Source organism: Pseudoliparis swirei, chromosome 19, assembly GCF_029220125.1.
Source record: "Pseudoliparis swirei isolate HS2019 ecotype Mariana Trench chromosome 19, NWPU_hadal_v1, whole genome shotgun sequence".
NCBI classification, from domain to species: domain Eukaryota; kingdom Metazoa; phylum Chordata; class Actinopteri; order Perciformes; family Liparidae; genus Pseudoliparis; species Pseudoliparis swirei.
The window spans coordinates 18,555,711-18,573,132 of record NC_079406.1 but is presented as its reverse complement, the minus strand read 5'-3'; the positions used below and the strand labels follow the sequence as shown (position 1 = coordinate 18,573,132).

At 40.6% G+C, this 17,422-nt stretch overlaps 1 protein-coding gene across 5 annotated transcripts in view; it reads right to left on the bottom strand.

Annotated features, from left to right (window-relative positions):
• Positions 1–310: 310 nt before the first annotated feature.
• The window catches only part of fgf13a (fibroblast growth factor 13a), an 83,654-nt gene continuing 66,542 nt past the window's right edge, over positions 311–17,422 (bottom strand). For all 5 annotated transcript variants that reach the window (XM_056439233.1, XM_056439234.1, XM_056439231.1 and 2 more), the window contains 3 exons: positions 15,562–15,665; positions 5,313–5,511; positions 311–2,276 (listed from right to left, as the gene is read on the bottom strand). In XM_056439233.1, coding sequence (XP_056295208.1) covers positions 2,137–2,276; positions 5,313–5,511; positions 15,562–15,665 — 443 coding nt within the window. In that variant the 3' untranslated portion in view covers positions 311–2,136. The remainder of the gene's footprint in view (positions 2,277–5,312; positions 5,512–15,561; positions 15,666–17,422) is intronic.

The following is a 17,422-nucleotide window of genomic DNA, read 5'->3' as shown; positions in this document are numbered from 1 at the left end:
AGACATATTGATTTATTTGATACAATAAGCCGTACATGCCTTGCCTCCTCAACTCGGAGGCAATTAAAGCCATGTATGATATGCTGGCTTCCCATAGATGTGCGGTATGAGTGTGTGTTCAGCAAAGCAAGCAGCAGAGATGGCTCCCCATACTGCACCACCAACCAACCACGTAATCCTGCCAACTCAAATCTAATCCACAACCAAGCTTCTCTATAATTGCAATGGCTAGATTGTGGAATGCATAGATTAAATTGAGTAGTTTACATAAATAAGGCAATTGATAGGACAAAGAAGAAAGTCTGACACGTTTTAAAATTATATCTTATTATAAACATTTTATTCAGTGCATTTTTGTGTATACAACAAATAATAAACAAGTGGAAGTTACCAGGCAGCCACAATGTCCGCCTATAAATGTTGTTTTAGCCTGGTAGTTTGGAACACATGATCCAACATGGGTTAATACACATAGCCTACATCATGCAGCTCTATACCAGAATGTCCCTGCTTTGTCCCATGCAACAGATAGTTTCATCTAATACAAACCACCTCTGGAGGAAACTAAGAAAAGAAAGCCTCCCAGAAGCATGTACCAGAAAGAAGTTATGTAGCTGAAGGGAAGAGTACCTAGCCCACAAAAAGGGTCCGTTTTGTACACAAGTGTGTTTGGACATGCTCTGTGCAAGAAAGGGAAGATGTTCATTTGTGTGTGTTATTTTTCTTTTTTTTCTTCACTTTTACAAATATGACGTGTCCTATAAAATGTTACGCCACCTAAAAGTCCACAGTATTCTTTTTTTTAAATATAGAAAAAATTGTCACCACAATAAGATACTCAAACACATAACAAGCGTCCTGGTAAGGGGCTTGCACCATATTCCTATGGTGAGCTGTCACAATAGAAGTTGACAAAAAGGATGGTGGGGGAGTGGAAGTATGACGCAAGCACAGAGAGAAGAAACGGATCACGAAGACAAAAGACGGCGACATTGTGACACAGTGGTAACAGAAGGGAATGGGAACACAGAATAGTTGTTTCAATCCTCGGCCATCGAGCATATCAGCAAAAAGCACAACATCAAGCACGCTGCCAATTCCAAAGTGTTTAAAATCACTTCCTTTGTCCGTTTTTTCCTTTTTTTCACGAAAACTTTGCTTTCCTTCTTCAAAAATGTACAATGGAAAAAACAATTCCAGCCTTTATACTGACTTGGTTCTCAGCGGCTTAAAGGGACACTCTTTCGTTCTGTCTTTGGTTTGCTGGAACCCCTTTTAATGATGTAACAGCAACAAAAATACAAATACTGAACAATGGTAAGGGGAAGAGAACAAGAGGGGACAGAAAGAAAACCAGTTATCAAATAAAAAGCTCTTGGCTAATTCAGAAAATTTGCAAAAATCAAGATGCAGCTGTGGCATTTCTTTAAAAAAAAAGAAATGCAAGAGCCACACTGTCCCTTATATTTCAGGTCAGCTGAACATAGGCTTCATTTCCCCATGCTAGAGAGCTCAGTCTCTGAGCGTGTGCACTAGGGCGCAAGAGAGCTACCGTCTGGCTGGCCACCGTCCCAGCAGCGCTAGGCTGTGCCACACCAGGGAGTTTATAGGCTTTGTATTCACAGAAGCATGGATGAGACAGATCAGGGCTTGTACTGTACCACTGCAGCCTGGAGACCAGTACTATTACTGGCAGCCCTGAATGCCAGCATGTCTAACTTCCTGTCCCTGGCTGACAGATGCATACGTGCTTTTGTCTAAATGACCCAAGAAAAGTTATTGTCCACAGGAAGAATAAAACAAGATAAAGATGAGCTAACTGGTACGCGATCATCACCAAAAAAGAGTGATCAAGGTAATAGATAAACACAAACAAACATTGTATTTGTTTTTTGAATGTTCAGAATGGTTTATGTGCTGTTAACTTTCTTACTATTGATGATTTTTTTTTTGATGATGACCGACCAGGATGGTACCTAACTGTTAGTTGTTAATTGTGTCTGCGTGTTTGTGTGTGGTTTGTTGTCGTAGCTAGTCCAGGACCGCTGATCGGTGAGATGAGTCTGCTTGTATTCGTGCTCTGCTGGAGGTAAGGTTTCGTGGTTCGGCCCCAAGGCCTGGGTTTCGGCTGCCGGGCTACGACGACTCATTCTGGCTCACGGCTTTGCCTCCTCCGTTGAGCACAGCAGAGGCACTCCGACTCTTGGTGGGTGTGCCGCTGCCGGACCGGGAGAACTCTGTCAGGTCATGGAGGGATGGCTCTCTGTACATTGCAACTGTGGAAACACAAAAAGTGAGAATCAGACAAACTGATTCTTTCAAGGAACGTGATTTAATACAGAAATAGCAATAACGTGGGACTTTGCTCTGTTTTGGTGAGAACACTGTAGTTCCAGTGATTAAAGAACGTGAGATCTTGTGGTTCCCCACAAATTGCTGAATCAAGAGATCATCGCAGACTAGGTTGAAGCTGAAGTAAAGAAAATCCTATATTCACAGCGTGGCATTATGAATTCAGGAGTTGCTACTAGTGATCTATCTTTGCTGTGTATGCAGCATTGGCCTGCTAGGTGTCTTAGCAGTCGCTTTTCAGAAGAAATATCAGAGTCTTTGGTTTCAGGATGTTGTCAACGTCCTTCTGCCTAGAATGCTATTTAAATTGATTCCTTAGAGTGTGTGACTGAAATAGGAAACCCAGTTAATCAGACACTTCTCTTAGCTCAGCATTTTCCTGCACAGCAGTAATCCAGAGACCACCCTCGGACACATCAATCAATGGCAATGTTTCCCTGGGAAACTGCTGATGATTGATTCCAGTCTTGTTAGTGACCGTATTGTATGATTCTTATGGTGAGCGCCTGACCTTGGGATTATGGTTTCATCTGAACACCAGTGCTGCTATTTATATTTAGACAGGAAATCCCCAATAACTGCCATCCATCTAGTCTTCTTCTTTTTTTTACATTCTTCCACAAATCCACTTTCTCTGCTAAAGACAGCTCTTTGTGTCTTACATCAATCATTTCAAGAAGAATCGTAAGAGGACTTTCCTCTGGGTTTGAATAGCGAGAGCTGAACTTGATTCATCCAGAGGAAGACAGAAAGAGAGGCTGTGGGCTGAGACTCACGGACTGGAACCAGCAGTGTAGTGAGTAATGGCTGGAGGAGATGACAATACAGAGACAGAGACAGCTTTTCATAAGTGGTGCCCTGTAACACTGCTGCCTCTAAATCTTTATGAGCTGGAACAAATTATCCTTTATTTCTCTCTCTCTGGTTCCTTTGCCAAGCTCTTTCCAAACCACTTGCTACATCTGGAAGTTACATTATGTACACGATTTAGTAAATATGGGGCATTACTGGATAATTTAGAGTTTGTTTAAAAGGAGAATAACATACATATTTGGCGATTACATCATTTTGGATTTGCTGTTTGACTTCAAAAATACTATTTCTCCTTGTAGAAGAAATAAATAAAAAAGACAGCTTAGTGTAAACGTTTTTGAATCTGCTAGAGCTACTGTCTCGTCCAGCCTATAGCTGTCCTCGATATTATCTTTCTCTCTTTTTTACATTTTTCTCTAAGCATAAAAAGGCAACCACTTCCTGGTTATTGCTCGTAAGTGTGTTTGAAACCCCCGAGAATGCTCGGTAAATGAAAGTGGAAAGCTATTAGAGTGATCTGGGAGGGCGGATACAGTTTCTTAATAAGTTACTGGCGAGACGAGCTTCACCAAAGAAGAAAGAAGGAGCAGCATCACATTTGCAAATAGCTGGAATATCCAGCGTTACAATCATGCCTTAGTTCGGCCGTAACACAAACCTATATGAAACTGTACTGCACGACTGATCATGACCGAAGAGTCATATATTTTAAAATAAGAATATGAAGTCACAGTTATATTGTTTATTTAAAACAAACTGGAAGAAGAATACACCATTTCACCACCACCAACTATGACCTCAATAACAAAAATAAAGTAGTTATTGGGTTTCTGATAAACACAAACTGAAAATGTATACCCTTTTATAAAAGTAGACTTCATGGAAGATCTTTTTTCTATTGGATTGCATTCGATTGTAAGTGTGCCTCATAAAATGATCAATACGTGAACAGCAATGTATTAATGAAAATATCCATGTTCCTGCTCCTCTACTCATATGTACATTCTCGTAGAAAGACTAGAAAACTAAACCAAGTGATTTACTGATATCAAAATAAAACGTTAATTAGATTTTTTCCAAATAACCTGGTCCTTAAACATTGAATGATACAATGCCTTTTCTTCTACTTCATGAAACTAAAAGCTTTGGCTGGGTTTAGGACTAAAATATCTTCTAACACAGTATCTGTGGAAGCCAGTAATAACTCGACACAGTGCCAGTAGGCATGTGGATATGTGCACACATACACACACACACACACACACACGCACACGCACACACGCTCTGAAGTAAAAGCAGACTCTGTTGACAGGTACATCTGTGTCTTGTTGAAGATGAAAAGAAACTGTGGCCTTTTCAACAGAGAGACCCTTTTCTGCCTCTCCCTTCCTATTCCTCTGTTCTCCATATTTGCCACACTATCACACACACAGTCTATTTGAGTGGGGTTCTCTTTGACTATACACTGAAATCAAGTCTCCATTCAAGGCATTTAATATGTTGTTCCTGCTGCTTCTGGTCGAAGACGATGGCTCTGCACTGTGTCTGCAGGGGAGTGTGACCAGCTAGAGGGAGCGAGGATAGAACTAGCTTCTCTAAGGCGAATGCTAAATGACAGTGTCATGTAGAAAGCAGCGCTTTAGTAAAAGAATATCGACATAGACTGGAAGAAAACGGGGAAGTTTAATTAGAGAAACACTTGTGGATCCCGGCGCAGGACTCTTATTATAGAAAAAACACTTTCTCAATTGATTAGGTAGTTACAGCCACTTCCTCTCTGATGCCAAGCATTACAATTGCATTGCCAGAATACTGAGTCAGAGTCAGAGTTTGTCGGATGTTAGAATAACTTCGGAACCCCCCCCCCCCCCCCCCCACACACACACACACGGACCCACGATGCAACAGTATAAACGTCTCTCTTAAACTCTTTTTTGTTTCTGACACAACTATTTCTGTTTTTCTATTATCCCGTCTCACCGATCTCCAAGATGGCTGGCTTTTCCCTCCGCTTTCAGTAAAGCCATTCAGAGCAATTTCTTTTATTTCTGTGGTCGGACCAGGCATGAACTGACTCTGATCGACTATAACTCAGCCCTTAATGGTGTAACACTAACACGTGAGAGAGGATCTGAGGGCAGACTTACCTTTGAGAGGTTTGGGAAGGAAGTGAGCTGCTGGCTTGTTCTTTTTGACATGGTTCCCCTTCATGATTTCTCCTTCCTTGTTCAGACCGAGGTACCAGCCCCTGCCCGATTGTTGCTGCCGGTATATCATGGAGGAGTATGTAACATAATAGTTCTCGAACACCGACTCCTTGAATTTGCACTCTGGCGTAAAGTGTTCCTGTGTGGGGGAAGGAGAAGGAGATACAGAGCATAGCAGATATTGGACAGTAATTCACAAAGTCTCAGGAGGGTTTAACATCCTGGTATGAACAGAAGCAGCTGGAATGGAATAGTTCATTACTTGGGAGTGCAACTTAATAATGGTACATTAATTTGCATCTTCAACTCACACCGGGGCACGAAAAGAGGGAAGGAGTTACCTGAAAGCTCAAGCTACTGCTTTAAAATGTCGGTCTCTTGAGAATCTTTTAAAAGTATTCATTCCATTTACAGTAGTGAATAATGTAGTAGTTTATATCATCGATGGATAATGGAGATATGACAGATAGAGAGGAGCATTAATAAAACATGGGGACTATATTCTGATTTTGCTCTAAGCTGTTAATTATGTATGGGCAGTTCATTACCTTTCAAAATATTGTCTGCTCTGTGGGAGATTTTGTTGGACACAATTATTTAGTACTGCCATTTCACTAATCCAACTACTTATTTAAAGACTTACTTTCTTTTAAACTACATCAGAGGATTAAGTACTTTTTAGAAAGTCTCTTTTATAGGCTTAAATATGATCTGTGTGCATTTTGGTAGTGCATTCAAGGAGGTGTTTCTACCTCTCTTATCCGGGTACGACTGTATCTCTTTTACTTATGAATTGTGGAGAGACTCCCCGGAGACATGAGATGTAGTTATTCACCCACCAGACTCCAAACTGTGCAAGATTTTACTCCCCCGTTCTGTTTGGTTTAGTATCGAAAGTGAATATAAGATGTGTCCATTTATGCTATGACAGTGAGGTTTATGTCCTCCCAGGCAAAGATGGTGTGTGTGTGTGTGTGTGTGCGCGTGTGCGTGTGCTTGTCCAATTTGTAGAACTTTTTGGGCAGGGAGTCTCCAAAACAGAGTGTAATTCTGAGGAAACAATTTCCCCTGAGAGAGATATCGAGGTGCAGTGTATGCTAGTCAGCAGTAAATTGTTTTTAAATAAAACATTTACATTTTCGTATTATTTAAACTTTGTACACTTTTTACACTTCAGCAGCGTCATTCTTCATATGAAGACATTTTAACTAAAGTTCATGTCTGATGATCTCATTTGCTCTGCCATTGAAGCTTTTTGTATACGATGCAGTTAAAACACACCATGAGCTTTTTAATGTAAAAGCAGTGAACTAGGGCCGGGCCTTCAATCAAGTTATATTAACTTTTATTTCCAATTGTAAGCTTATGTCCCAAACCTTCTTTTTCTTTCTTTTTTTTCATTTCAATAAATGCCTGATGTGTTCAAAGTAAATGAGCATTTGTGTTAAATAATCGTGATCTCAATATTCACAAAATATTCTTTTTTTTACAGTGAAATGCAATGGTTCGGAAAATGTTCTCTTGTTGAACCTGTTAAAATAGCAATCTAGTATACTACCATGTGCTCATTCGAGGCACACAACCCAGACCCACCTACAGTAACCACACTCATTCATCATCCCTCTCAACGATCTCGCCTTAGCTGACCACTCTAGACAAGCTGGTGGAAGCTTGTGACGTTTTGCCTCAATGGGATACATCCTGTTGGATTCGCACTGGCTCTCAGTTAAACCGCAACATCGCAGGGGGACCAAATGCTCCATTTAAATAAATACTAAGCCAACCAGAAGAGCTGCAGAACCAGATGGGAGCTTACAGCGTTATGGTCTTCAGGCCATGAGGATAAAAAAATCTGAGGGAAAAGTCAAGTAAAATGACAACGTGCAACTCTTTGTTTCACCTCTGTTCATGTGGACAGATGAAGGTTTACATTCAGGGTTTGGGTTAAGGATAATGAGCTTTGTTTTCTTTCTTCCGGAGCTTCCTAACATACACAAACTTTTACACACTTAAAAAATACAAATATTACCCCCATATCCCACCACTGTCCGACTGGTGCCCAATACCAAACTGCAGTAATAAATAATACAGTGAGAATAAGATGTTCCCTTAATGGCTTCCCACAGAGTGTTCAAAGCCAACACAATCTCATCCAGATTAAATCGGACAGTAAATGCAGTATCGGTGGGTTTTTTGACCATATTAATGGAGACAATTACCTTTAGCCATATGCAACCTATTTCACAGGTTATGAAAATCCTTAGGCCAATCATTGCCAGATTTGTTGTGTCTGACCCATGCAGATTGCAGCAATATTGCACTGACAACAGCAGAGTGGAAAAGGGTTTGCAATGTCTTGCTGCACACATTAAATAACCATAAAGACTGCTTTGGCTCTTACAGGCAGATCACAGGGTTAATCTACTGTATTGCAGTATTTGTCAACTAGTCTGCTACTTTGAATGTAAACTACAGTCTATTTGTGCAAATCTAATGAGCACAAATCATTTGGCTCCATTGCTCCCCTAATACCTCAATGTCTTCTTTGCTCTCTTGGTCCGATTGGCAGCAGCAGGCTGGGCAGCATCCATCTCAGTTATGCACGGCCAAACAAGGAGCTGCTCAGCTCTGGAGCCAGGAGTTCTGTTCTACCTTTAATAATGAGCTTGTGTGGATTTGGCTGGTTATACTCGACCCGGAGAAGAATACGAGTCTATTGATAAACAGACGCATCCAGATACAGGCACGTCTAGAGCCAAGATGGAGGAGAGGCTGCTGGCTTGTACTGCTGTATTGGAGTGGGTCTATGAACAGGCTCACTCAGACTGTTACCAGGAGGGGCCAAATGGCAGGAGATCCTCATTTCTATTCTAACAGGACGATGACAGACAGTAACGTTCAGATTCTTTTGAATGGGCTCCAGTGGCGTCTCCTTCAATCAATAGCGTATCTATTGTTCACTGAAACTAATCTCTCGGTGAAAAGAAAACTCATATCACTTTGATCATGACTCTTGTGCCAGATGGAGCGAGGGGAAATAACTTTAGAAATAAAAAAGCAGGACACTATCTGCATCGAAATAACACCAGTCGTGTCATCTGTCTCCCCCCACGTTTCTATTGTGGTTTGGCTAAATGGACTTTTAATGATCCCATTACACTACATGGACTTTTTCCTTGAAATATGCAACTATGACAAGTCCTTGTCCAAATGATGCACAGCTGGCAACCTCACTTACACAATGTCCAGGCATGCATTTTTGTAAAATAATATTAGCCTACAGCTTTGTCTGAGTGCATGTAATGCTGTTAGGAGCTGTGCCCTTATAGAAGCAATTGGGCGAAAGGAAAATTCGATGAAAGCCTGTGTTTGATACGACAAAGATTTAGATGCATAGTACCCATGTTTAAATAAGTCTGTCATCTGTTCCTTACCTCCGCCTATTTCTGTAGCTGTGAGAACATGTGTTTAATAGTTGTGTTGCTGAGAGCTCTGCGATACAATGCTCCACATTTTATATAAGTGGAATACAAAAATATCCTTCGCTTTCCATTCCTCTTTTCTAAAGCATCTGTGTAGATATGGGCGGTGTAATTTCACTTCATAGACCTCTCAGTTTGAACCCTTGCTGTTGGATACACCGGGTAGAAAGGAGAAGGAAAGTGAGCAGGGGCCAGGCCATTGACATCTTCACGGTATGTTCATGTTCTATACCAGCTTCATTTCTTAAACCCAAGGCACTGCCAGCGGTGACATCTAGTTCCACCTCCTCCTATTTACAAATCAGTTTTTAGATTCGGTCATATTTGTCTGCAGGGTCCCTTGAATACATGGTATATGAGGACAATGTTTTTCATGCTCAAACTTTTATCACAATGACAACTATAGTCACACTAACAGGACATTAAAATATGTATTTTTCAAAGTTTGAGATGGAATTTTGTTAGAAGCACAGATGGTTTGCTGAATAAATCCTTTTATCCTTTCTGCTCTACATCTCTGCTCTCTCCTGACAGTGTCTGCAGTTAAAGGAATGCACATCTCATTTCAGTGCAGTTTATTTCAAACCTTAACATACGACTGCACATGTAAATGTACACAAATTCATTCATACTTGTCTTTCTAAATTCAGCATATTTTGATCTCAGGGCCAAAGATCAGAGAACGGTCTGACATTAGAGGGAGAGAAAAGCCCGGCTTAAGTCATGGCAGCACTGGCCGTGCTCTTTATGATCCATTAACTGCATATAGGAAGGGGATATTGTGACACACTGACGGATGTTTCCTGGCCTTTTTTTAATATCCATTAATGTAAAGCACACATACAAACAGGTGCATGCTGTCCATCTGGGAAAGCTCCCTTGCTCTATCAACTATCAACTCTTAACAGTTCAGCAGTTGTAATGGTAACTGTGACATAAAAGTCACATTATCAGTTATGTCAAGAAAACACAATCGATTACGACGTAAGGATACAGTTCTGTTGGGCTTTGGGGGAGTAATTACAACCCAGTAGTATTTTCTTGATTCAATCAGTAGAATAAGAAATACTATCAGAATGGATCTGATCTCATCTGTTTAGGTATTGGCTTTACTTTTCACATGCTGCACACTGCCCCATGTGTATTCAGCTGCCATATCAATACTGATATGACCCCAATTGTGTCAATGGAATCAAGTGCTGTTGTAGATTCCTTGCAGACACATCAATGCTCGCGAGACCCACCAAAGCTAATGCTGTAAAGACAAATCTTCCTAAATCCAGCTTTATAATGTCCAAGTCTTTTCAGTAGACTGGAAGTGGATTAAAAGGCCCCTTTTTCTTTCACTAAAGATAAAATACACTCATAGTATTCATTTGTTTGAGAATACATTGGAGAGCTTTAAGCTGGTGGAAAAGACCCTTGTAAATACTAAACACAAATGGACACACCCACAGAGGGTACACATTGAAGCCGGTAGCATACACACACACACACACACACACACACACAATACAAACTAGTTAATGACGTAGCTCAATGGAGTGGAACCTCACAGCAGTGGTTATTTACCGAAGGCATTGTGCCTGCTAAAAAGAAAGGAAAGGCATCGGTGTGCTATAATAGAAATGCATCGAGTACAAACACAGCTTTTGTTTATTTGTGGTCATCCTACATCCAAGTTTAATGAGTCCAATGTGGTTTTCACATTTTCTTCCACAATCTCTGCATTCTTTATTCAAGGTTTCTGAGACTCTCCTGAAGTATTATTTGGAAGTTAAAATGTATACCTCGATTAAGAATGGGCGGAAAATACTTGAAGCGACTTGAATTAGTGTAGATGTAACGCTGTGTTCAGATTCATCCAGAAGCCTTTCTCTTCCTCATCGTTCTTTTATTGCCTCCTGTTCATTATTCAGATGACGTTATTTTTGTAATTCAGTTATTAGTTTAGTGCATTTATCAATTTGAAAAGTTTTAATGTAGAGACTCTTTAACATGACGCAGGACCAATGCAGGGATTCAACCTGTCGATTTGGGTCATAGCACTTTACTCTACTCAGCACTTTACTTTGTTTTCCCCCTGTATATTTAGTATTAGTATTAAGTTTTTAGTATTTAGTTTTGTGTTTTCTAATTATTTTTATTAATGCTCTGATGAGCACCGCTGCTGTGATTTTTGAAATGTCCCCACTGTGGCACGAATAAAGGTATATCATATCCTATCATAACGCCTTTAAATCTCAATGCTAACTTGATAAATATCTTCACCCCAAGATCCCTGACCTTTCCATTTGACACACACTCACAGAGAGCAGTCTAGACGAGACTCAACTGGAGCCTCAGTGACTCACACTAATTCAAATATGACCCACCAGGAAATTAATAGCGGCACTTCAAAGGCATGTTGTGAGATATGTGGACAGTGGTGTAGCTCAGAATCTACAAATATAACCTCACATCTATAACATAACAAGAAAGCTCAAAGGCTTTTGTTATTCAGATTCTGTAGAAACGTTAGATGGTATTGGGAAAATCTTAATTGCTCCATTTTTTTAAGTAGAAGGGCAAGTGATACAAGAGAAAACTGTGAAATAAAATATATATTAATGGTATCTTCCTCTACCACGCTTTGACGCCGAGGGATGAATATATTTTCACTGGTGTATTCTGCCTCTCCCACACATAAAGCACTTTTTTTTCTCCCTCCTTGTTTCTCTCTCACTCTCTCTCTGTTTATTGGTGTATGCTCTTACAGAACACACAGTTATGTTCAAACAGATGCACGTACCAGATGCATATGTGAGGCAGCTCGGTTTATGCTCTAAAAGCCCCTCAAATTAAGCTATTCAAGAAAATACATAACATCAGGCTGTACCTAACTATACATATACATTTTTTATTTAGTATGCATTAGAATAAAAAAATGTAAATTGATTATAAATCATATGAATCCTTTTGATGGTATCGCAAACATTCTCTCATGCTCCCATTCATGCATGCACTTACGCACACAAGTAGAATAATGTGAGGCATTCAGATCCCTGCAGCAGCTCTTCATCCCCCACCCACTATACGTCATCTGTTGTCTCTCCACTGTTGATTGGGAATCTCCCCCCCCCCCCCCCCCCCGAGCTGACCTGCTATTGGCTGCTTTAATGTGTGGCTTCAAGGCTGCGCTTCTTTACCACAGCTGCAATCCCAGCAAGACGGGCACTACTGGGCAGCCAGCTACACATTCAATACCCTCTCTAATTCAGCTGAAACAGGAAGCTCTGCAACCCATCCCCCAACCGCTTACTCCTATTTAAACATCTACAGTATGTAATGTACTGTATTTCATGTGAGATCTTACATCACAAAAAATACTATATACAGTATATATATTTGTTGATCTCTCTCTCTCTCTCTCTATATATATATATATTATAAAAGTATAAATCAACACAGAAAACATGAAATAGGACACAATCTAAGAAAGTGAAAAAAGTGAACAACAATCCAAAGTAGTAATAGTGGATTCGAAAGTATAAAATATAATAATTCATTAATAGCTCCTTCTAGTTTTTCGCCTCGAGCAAGGTACAACACACACAAAATCCAATCAGACCCTAAGAGACCATCTAGTGCTACAGTGATGACTCTGAACCACTTATTGGGTGAATATTGTCCATAAGATCAATAATAATAATATAATATATTATCTGCTTTGCAGCAATAAGATACAAACTACTTATTCTCAATTTGAATGAAGGCATATAAACAACAAACAAAATAGGATTATATACTGATACGATGCCCACATATATGGTAGTTGTAGCTGTTTGGCATCCACTTTCCGCCTAAAACAAAAGCAATACAAGTTTATCAATGTGACTTTACTTCTATTGCATGTCGAGACATTTCCAGCTAGATCCATACTGTGTTTTGTACTTATATTAAATGCATTGCATGCATGTGTGTGTGGTGAAAGGGGTTGAAAGACTATGCTTTATTTAAATTATTCCTCAAGACATGCTTAGGTGGGGCAACCCCCATGGATTTGTTGTCAAACAACTGCAAACACTCATTAAAATGTATTTATGGAAGTCCATACAACATGTGCATAAGACTACAGGGATTTTGTTGCCGCTCCTTCGGTTGAGTTTTTGTTTTTCAAACACAATTATTAACTAGAAATGTAATATTTATTTTTAATGGATGAACATATTTATATATATTTGGAGAGGACATTACTTCTCTATGGCGAGGGATGCAAATGTTTGCTGAGCCAACCCATGTTAACCAATCATTAATCCCAATCATTAACCGCCAACATTAGTGCCTCGCCTGCAGCGGGTGCTGTGTTTGAAGTGCCTAACGAGGCGCTCAGCTGCAATGATAACCGATGCAAGAACCAGTTAAAACCATCCATACGGTACATATCCATATGCACAAAACAGACAACTGAGTCCCGAGTTCATCCTTCCGGGAGCGTTGGCAGCCACGGTGTCGCGTGCATTGTCATGTACACACGAAGCCGCATTCCCAATAAGTCTCCACTGCATCACTTCGTTCAACTGCCAGGTTGTCAGCTGTGTTTCTGCCTGGCATACTCCGTCAGGGCTTCTGTCTGTGTATTTGCAAGCCCTGTGTAACGTTAGCGGGTGTCCGGTCGATGGAGGGGGAGTGTGTGACAATGAGTACGAAGTCAGCAGTAAAGCAATAGCTGTGAACGTAGCAGAGCGGTGTGTGTTTACAGTTTATGTCGATGAAAATAAACGCCTCGAGTTCCTGTGTCTTGCCAGCCACCTGCTGATTTTAGTGAAGGTTGGCCCCGAAGTTAGCAACAACTCTGCGTCAGACTCACTGAGGCTGACCTTTCATGGTGGACCTCGCGCTATTTTCCTTTCAGCGTGTTTGTTCCTTTTGAATATTACTTTTAACTGTTTGATTTATAAAGACATTAATGGGTCAAATGTGAACATCACTGCTATGAACGGAAGCTCAGTTGGTTGTGCTGACTATTAAACTCTGAATGACGGGTAAAACAACACAACTCCTCCGGTTGTGCAACTGTGTTCAAACTGTCAGATACAACCTGCCAGTGTTCTACTGTTGTGATTCCAACATAATAAATTCAGTACAGGATATGTAAATTGACAGAAGTATTCATTTGATATTATTGATCCCTTTCAGAAATAATTATTAATTCAGAGCACAGCAAGAAGAAGAACAACAACAACAACAATAACAGAACAGTTACCTACTCTCAAAGCTATCGGGCTTCAGTGAAGACGTGTCCAGATAGGACCAGAGGGTATTGGCATAGCCACTCAAGCTTATTGAAAAATTAATACTGTATTATCAACTGACATGAAGTGATTTGATACAGTTAATGTGCTTGTAACACGGGATGATCGCAGGCTTTTACTTACATTTGTTATTGAAGAAAATCAATGTATTTACGTTGTTTGACTTCAGATTAAATAGCATTGTGTTGGTTCATGAAAAGCACAAAGGTTTACATCAATGGTTCACTATGAGGGGCGTAAACCTCAGCTCATCGGCTACCAGCATTCAGGTGTTCTATCTTCCCACTATTATTCCGCTGATGTATTTATAATGCTGCTAACTGTTGTAGCTGGATCCAATACCTACATCTCCTCAAAGCTGAGCGCTAATGTTCATACATGTGATTGTCATTCGGGGTGTTAGTCATTTCAGCAGGTTTATTGTTGCTTCTTGGATTATTTGAGTGCTCCCTCAAAGGGCAGAGTCTATTCCCCCAAATCTAATTGTATAACCATCTGCAATTCCTTGATGCGAGTGCATTTAACTGAACTAATGCTTGGTGAGAGCTCGTTTGTGTGTTTGTGTGTATGAGAAGAGAAGAGTGAAATCCGGATGGGAGAGAAAGAGGGTGCGAGAGAGAGAGTGAGAGGAGCCAGAAGGCCTGTTTTCCTTCTTCCTTTATCACATTACTGTCTGACTATTTAATAGATCATTTGTCAGCAGCAGCTGCAAAATAAAAAGCTACAAGATCATTAGGTTTTCTTTGCTTTTTCTAAGCTTGTTTTCATCAATCACCATTGTGCCGTCCTAGTTAGACCTTTACCAGACAGAACAATCTTTACTAATTTGATGATGAGGATTGTTTGTTAACAGTGAACATTTGTGTCTGCACGCTCCACGCAGCCGGTCAATCTCCCCCAGTGCCACCTGCCACACATTGTGATGGTGGCATTTGGGAAGAAGACGAACAGGAACTGGATTGTTCCTTCTCAAACTGAATTATTCATACACTTCCACATTTAATCAAAGATAAAGAGCTAGCTGCTGCGATCAGATATGTGACTACTCCACCTGCTTACACCATCCGTGGGCTTTTTATTGACGCTGAATTCAATCTGAAAATGAAGATGCTTTTTCATCTGAGTAAGGCTGGCGCGTCTGAGTTATCCTTTCCCCAAAGACTATACATAGAAGAAAGATAATCTGGTAAAGTAGAAACACTTGAAGCCGAATCACTGCCGTCTTTAAACTATCTATCTTCTCTTTTTGAGGTTCGTTTTTGTGTTTCTTCCAATCGCTCACGTCACCATATTAACTCAGATGTCTGCAAGAGAGCGAACAATCTCTCTGCGTACAGCTGGACTCGAAGGTCAGCCAACTTATACACACACATTCACACAAACACTCACACATAAAGGAAGTGAGACACTTACCGATGTGTACAGGTAGCCCTCGCTGTTCATAGCCAGATAGAGTTTGGTTTGCACCCCCTGGATGGCCACCACTCGCAGCCCCACTGGAATGAGGTTGAACACGGCTGGAAAGAGACAGACAACAGAAACAATTAAACTAAACTTGTAACTTCATCTGGATTAATACACTTGTTACCATTTTTTTTGAAAATAAAGTAATGGATAAGACCAAATTATATTATGCTTCCATACATCCTCATGATTCTGGTCTCATATAGCACATTCAGTAGAGTCACACTTGACCGAGGATAAATCAATACTGCCGTTGACATGTTTCATATTAATACCACGCCAATACCAAGCCAGAAAATGGACACATGTTCAAATCCAAATTTTAGAGCAAGCCCAAAGCGCAAACTGTCAAAGCCAAACCACAAATAGAGGTGGGACATAAGCTCAGGGACTCGGCCACTCTCCTCCCGAAGGTGTTTCAAAAAGCAAATAAATGAAATTAGTAACGAGAGACCAAGTTGTGGAAAGGACAAAGCAGTTTAGGATGTGTGAAGTTAAGTATTTGAGATGGAGAGAAATTAAATATGAAAACGAAACTGTGGTTAATCTGTGACACGATGACAGCTGTTATCTGACAATGCTGCACTTGCTCTGGGCCAGTTGCAATGCAGCGTTATGAGGAAAAAATAGGGAGAATACACATACACACCTCTGTGCATTGGTTACATGAACCCACACACGCACGCACACACACACACACACACACACACACACAGACAGACATTTATATATATATATATAGACCAGCGGGCTGAAATTGAGTGGTGAGGCTGAGAAAACCAGCGGCAGCCCAGCTCTTGAATGAGGTTTACTTCTACTTAATTAATGTCAGCCTGGTGTCTGCGTGTCTTTCATAAGTGTGTCTGCGTGTGTTTCATAAGAAGCTGGCGGGGAACACACGGGCTGAGTAGAGGAAAGCACACGTACTGTACATCCACCTGAAGGTCTAAAGTTGTGCTTTTGTCCCTAAAAAGGAAACTTCCGGCCTTTTTGTCTTGACTATTGTTGGAAACACTGCCAAACATGGATGCTATCATCCCTGCTCTATAATGTTGTACCTTTTTCATACCAAATCCAGTAAATATTGTCAACAGGAGAATAAATCTATTTATCTCAAATTTCCAATTTGATTGTAAAGATTGTATATTGTCACATTAGGATATGGACTTAATCTTAAACGTAATTCTCACACCAGTTAAGCTATTTGAGTCAGAGCGTGTCCTTACCATAGGTTCTCTTGTCAACCCACTCGTAGATCCCTATCTGCAGACTCCTCCAAGCAAAGTGCACTATAGAGGCTTCTTAATGGGCTATTTCCTCCGCCCGTTTCCCTTTAACAGTGCCGACGTCCCTCTCTCTGGGCGTCCATTGTAAACAACAGCCACAGGAATGCGTAATGTATTTACTTGGTCGAGTAAACAGGCATTGCCAACATATTCCTGGTTCAGTCAAAAGGCGCTAAAGTCCCAGAACCACTCGCTTTGTGGTTCCCTGCCTCCCTTACTCTCTGCTTCTCCCGCTCTCTCTCTCTTTCTTTGTTTCTTCAGATTTCATATCAACTTATTCTCTCGTCTCTTCTCCCGTCACCAATGACACGTTTGAAATGATTTAACGGGGAGAGTAGCTCAACAATAACAACAAAGGTGTGTCTGGCTCTGAGACAGATACAGATCCCATGGGTCTGTCTGCTGGCACTTAGAGAATGACGGACATATTGAATAGTGTTTCGGCTGATCAGAAGCAACATTTCTAAAACAGCGGTCACAAGAAAACTGTATAATGCTTTAGTCTAGCATGTAATATCATACTG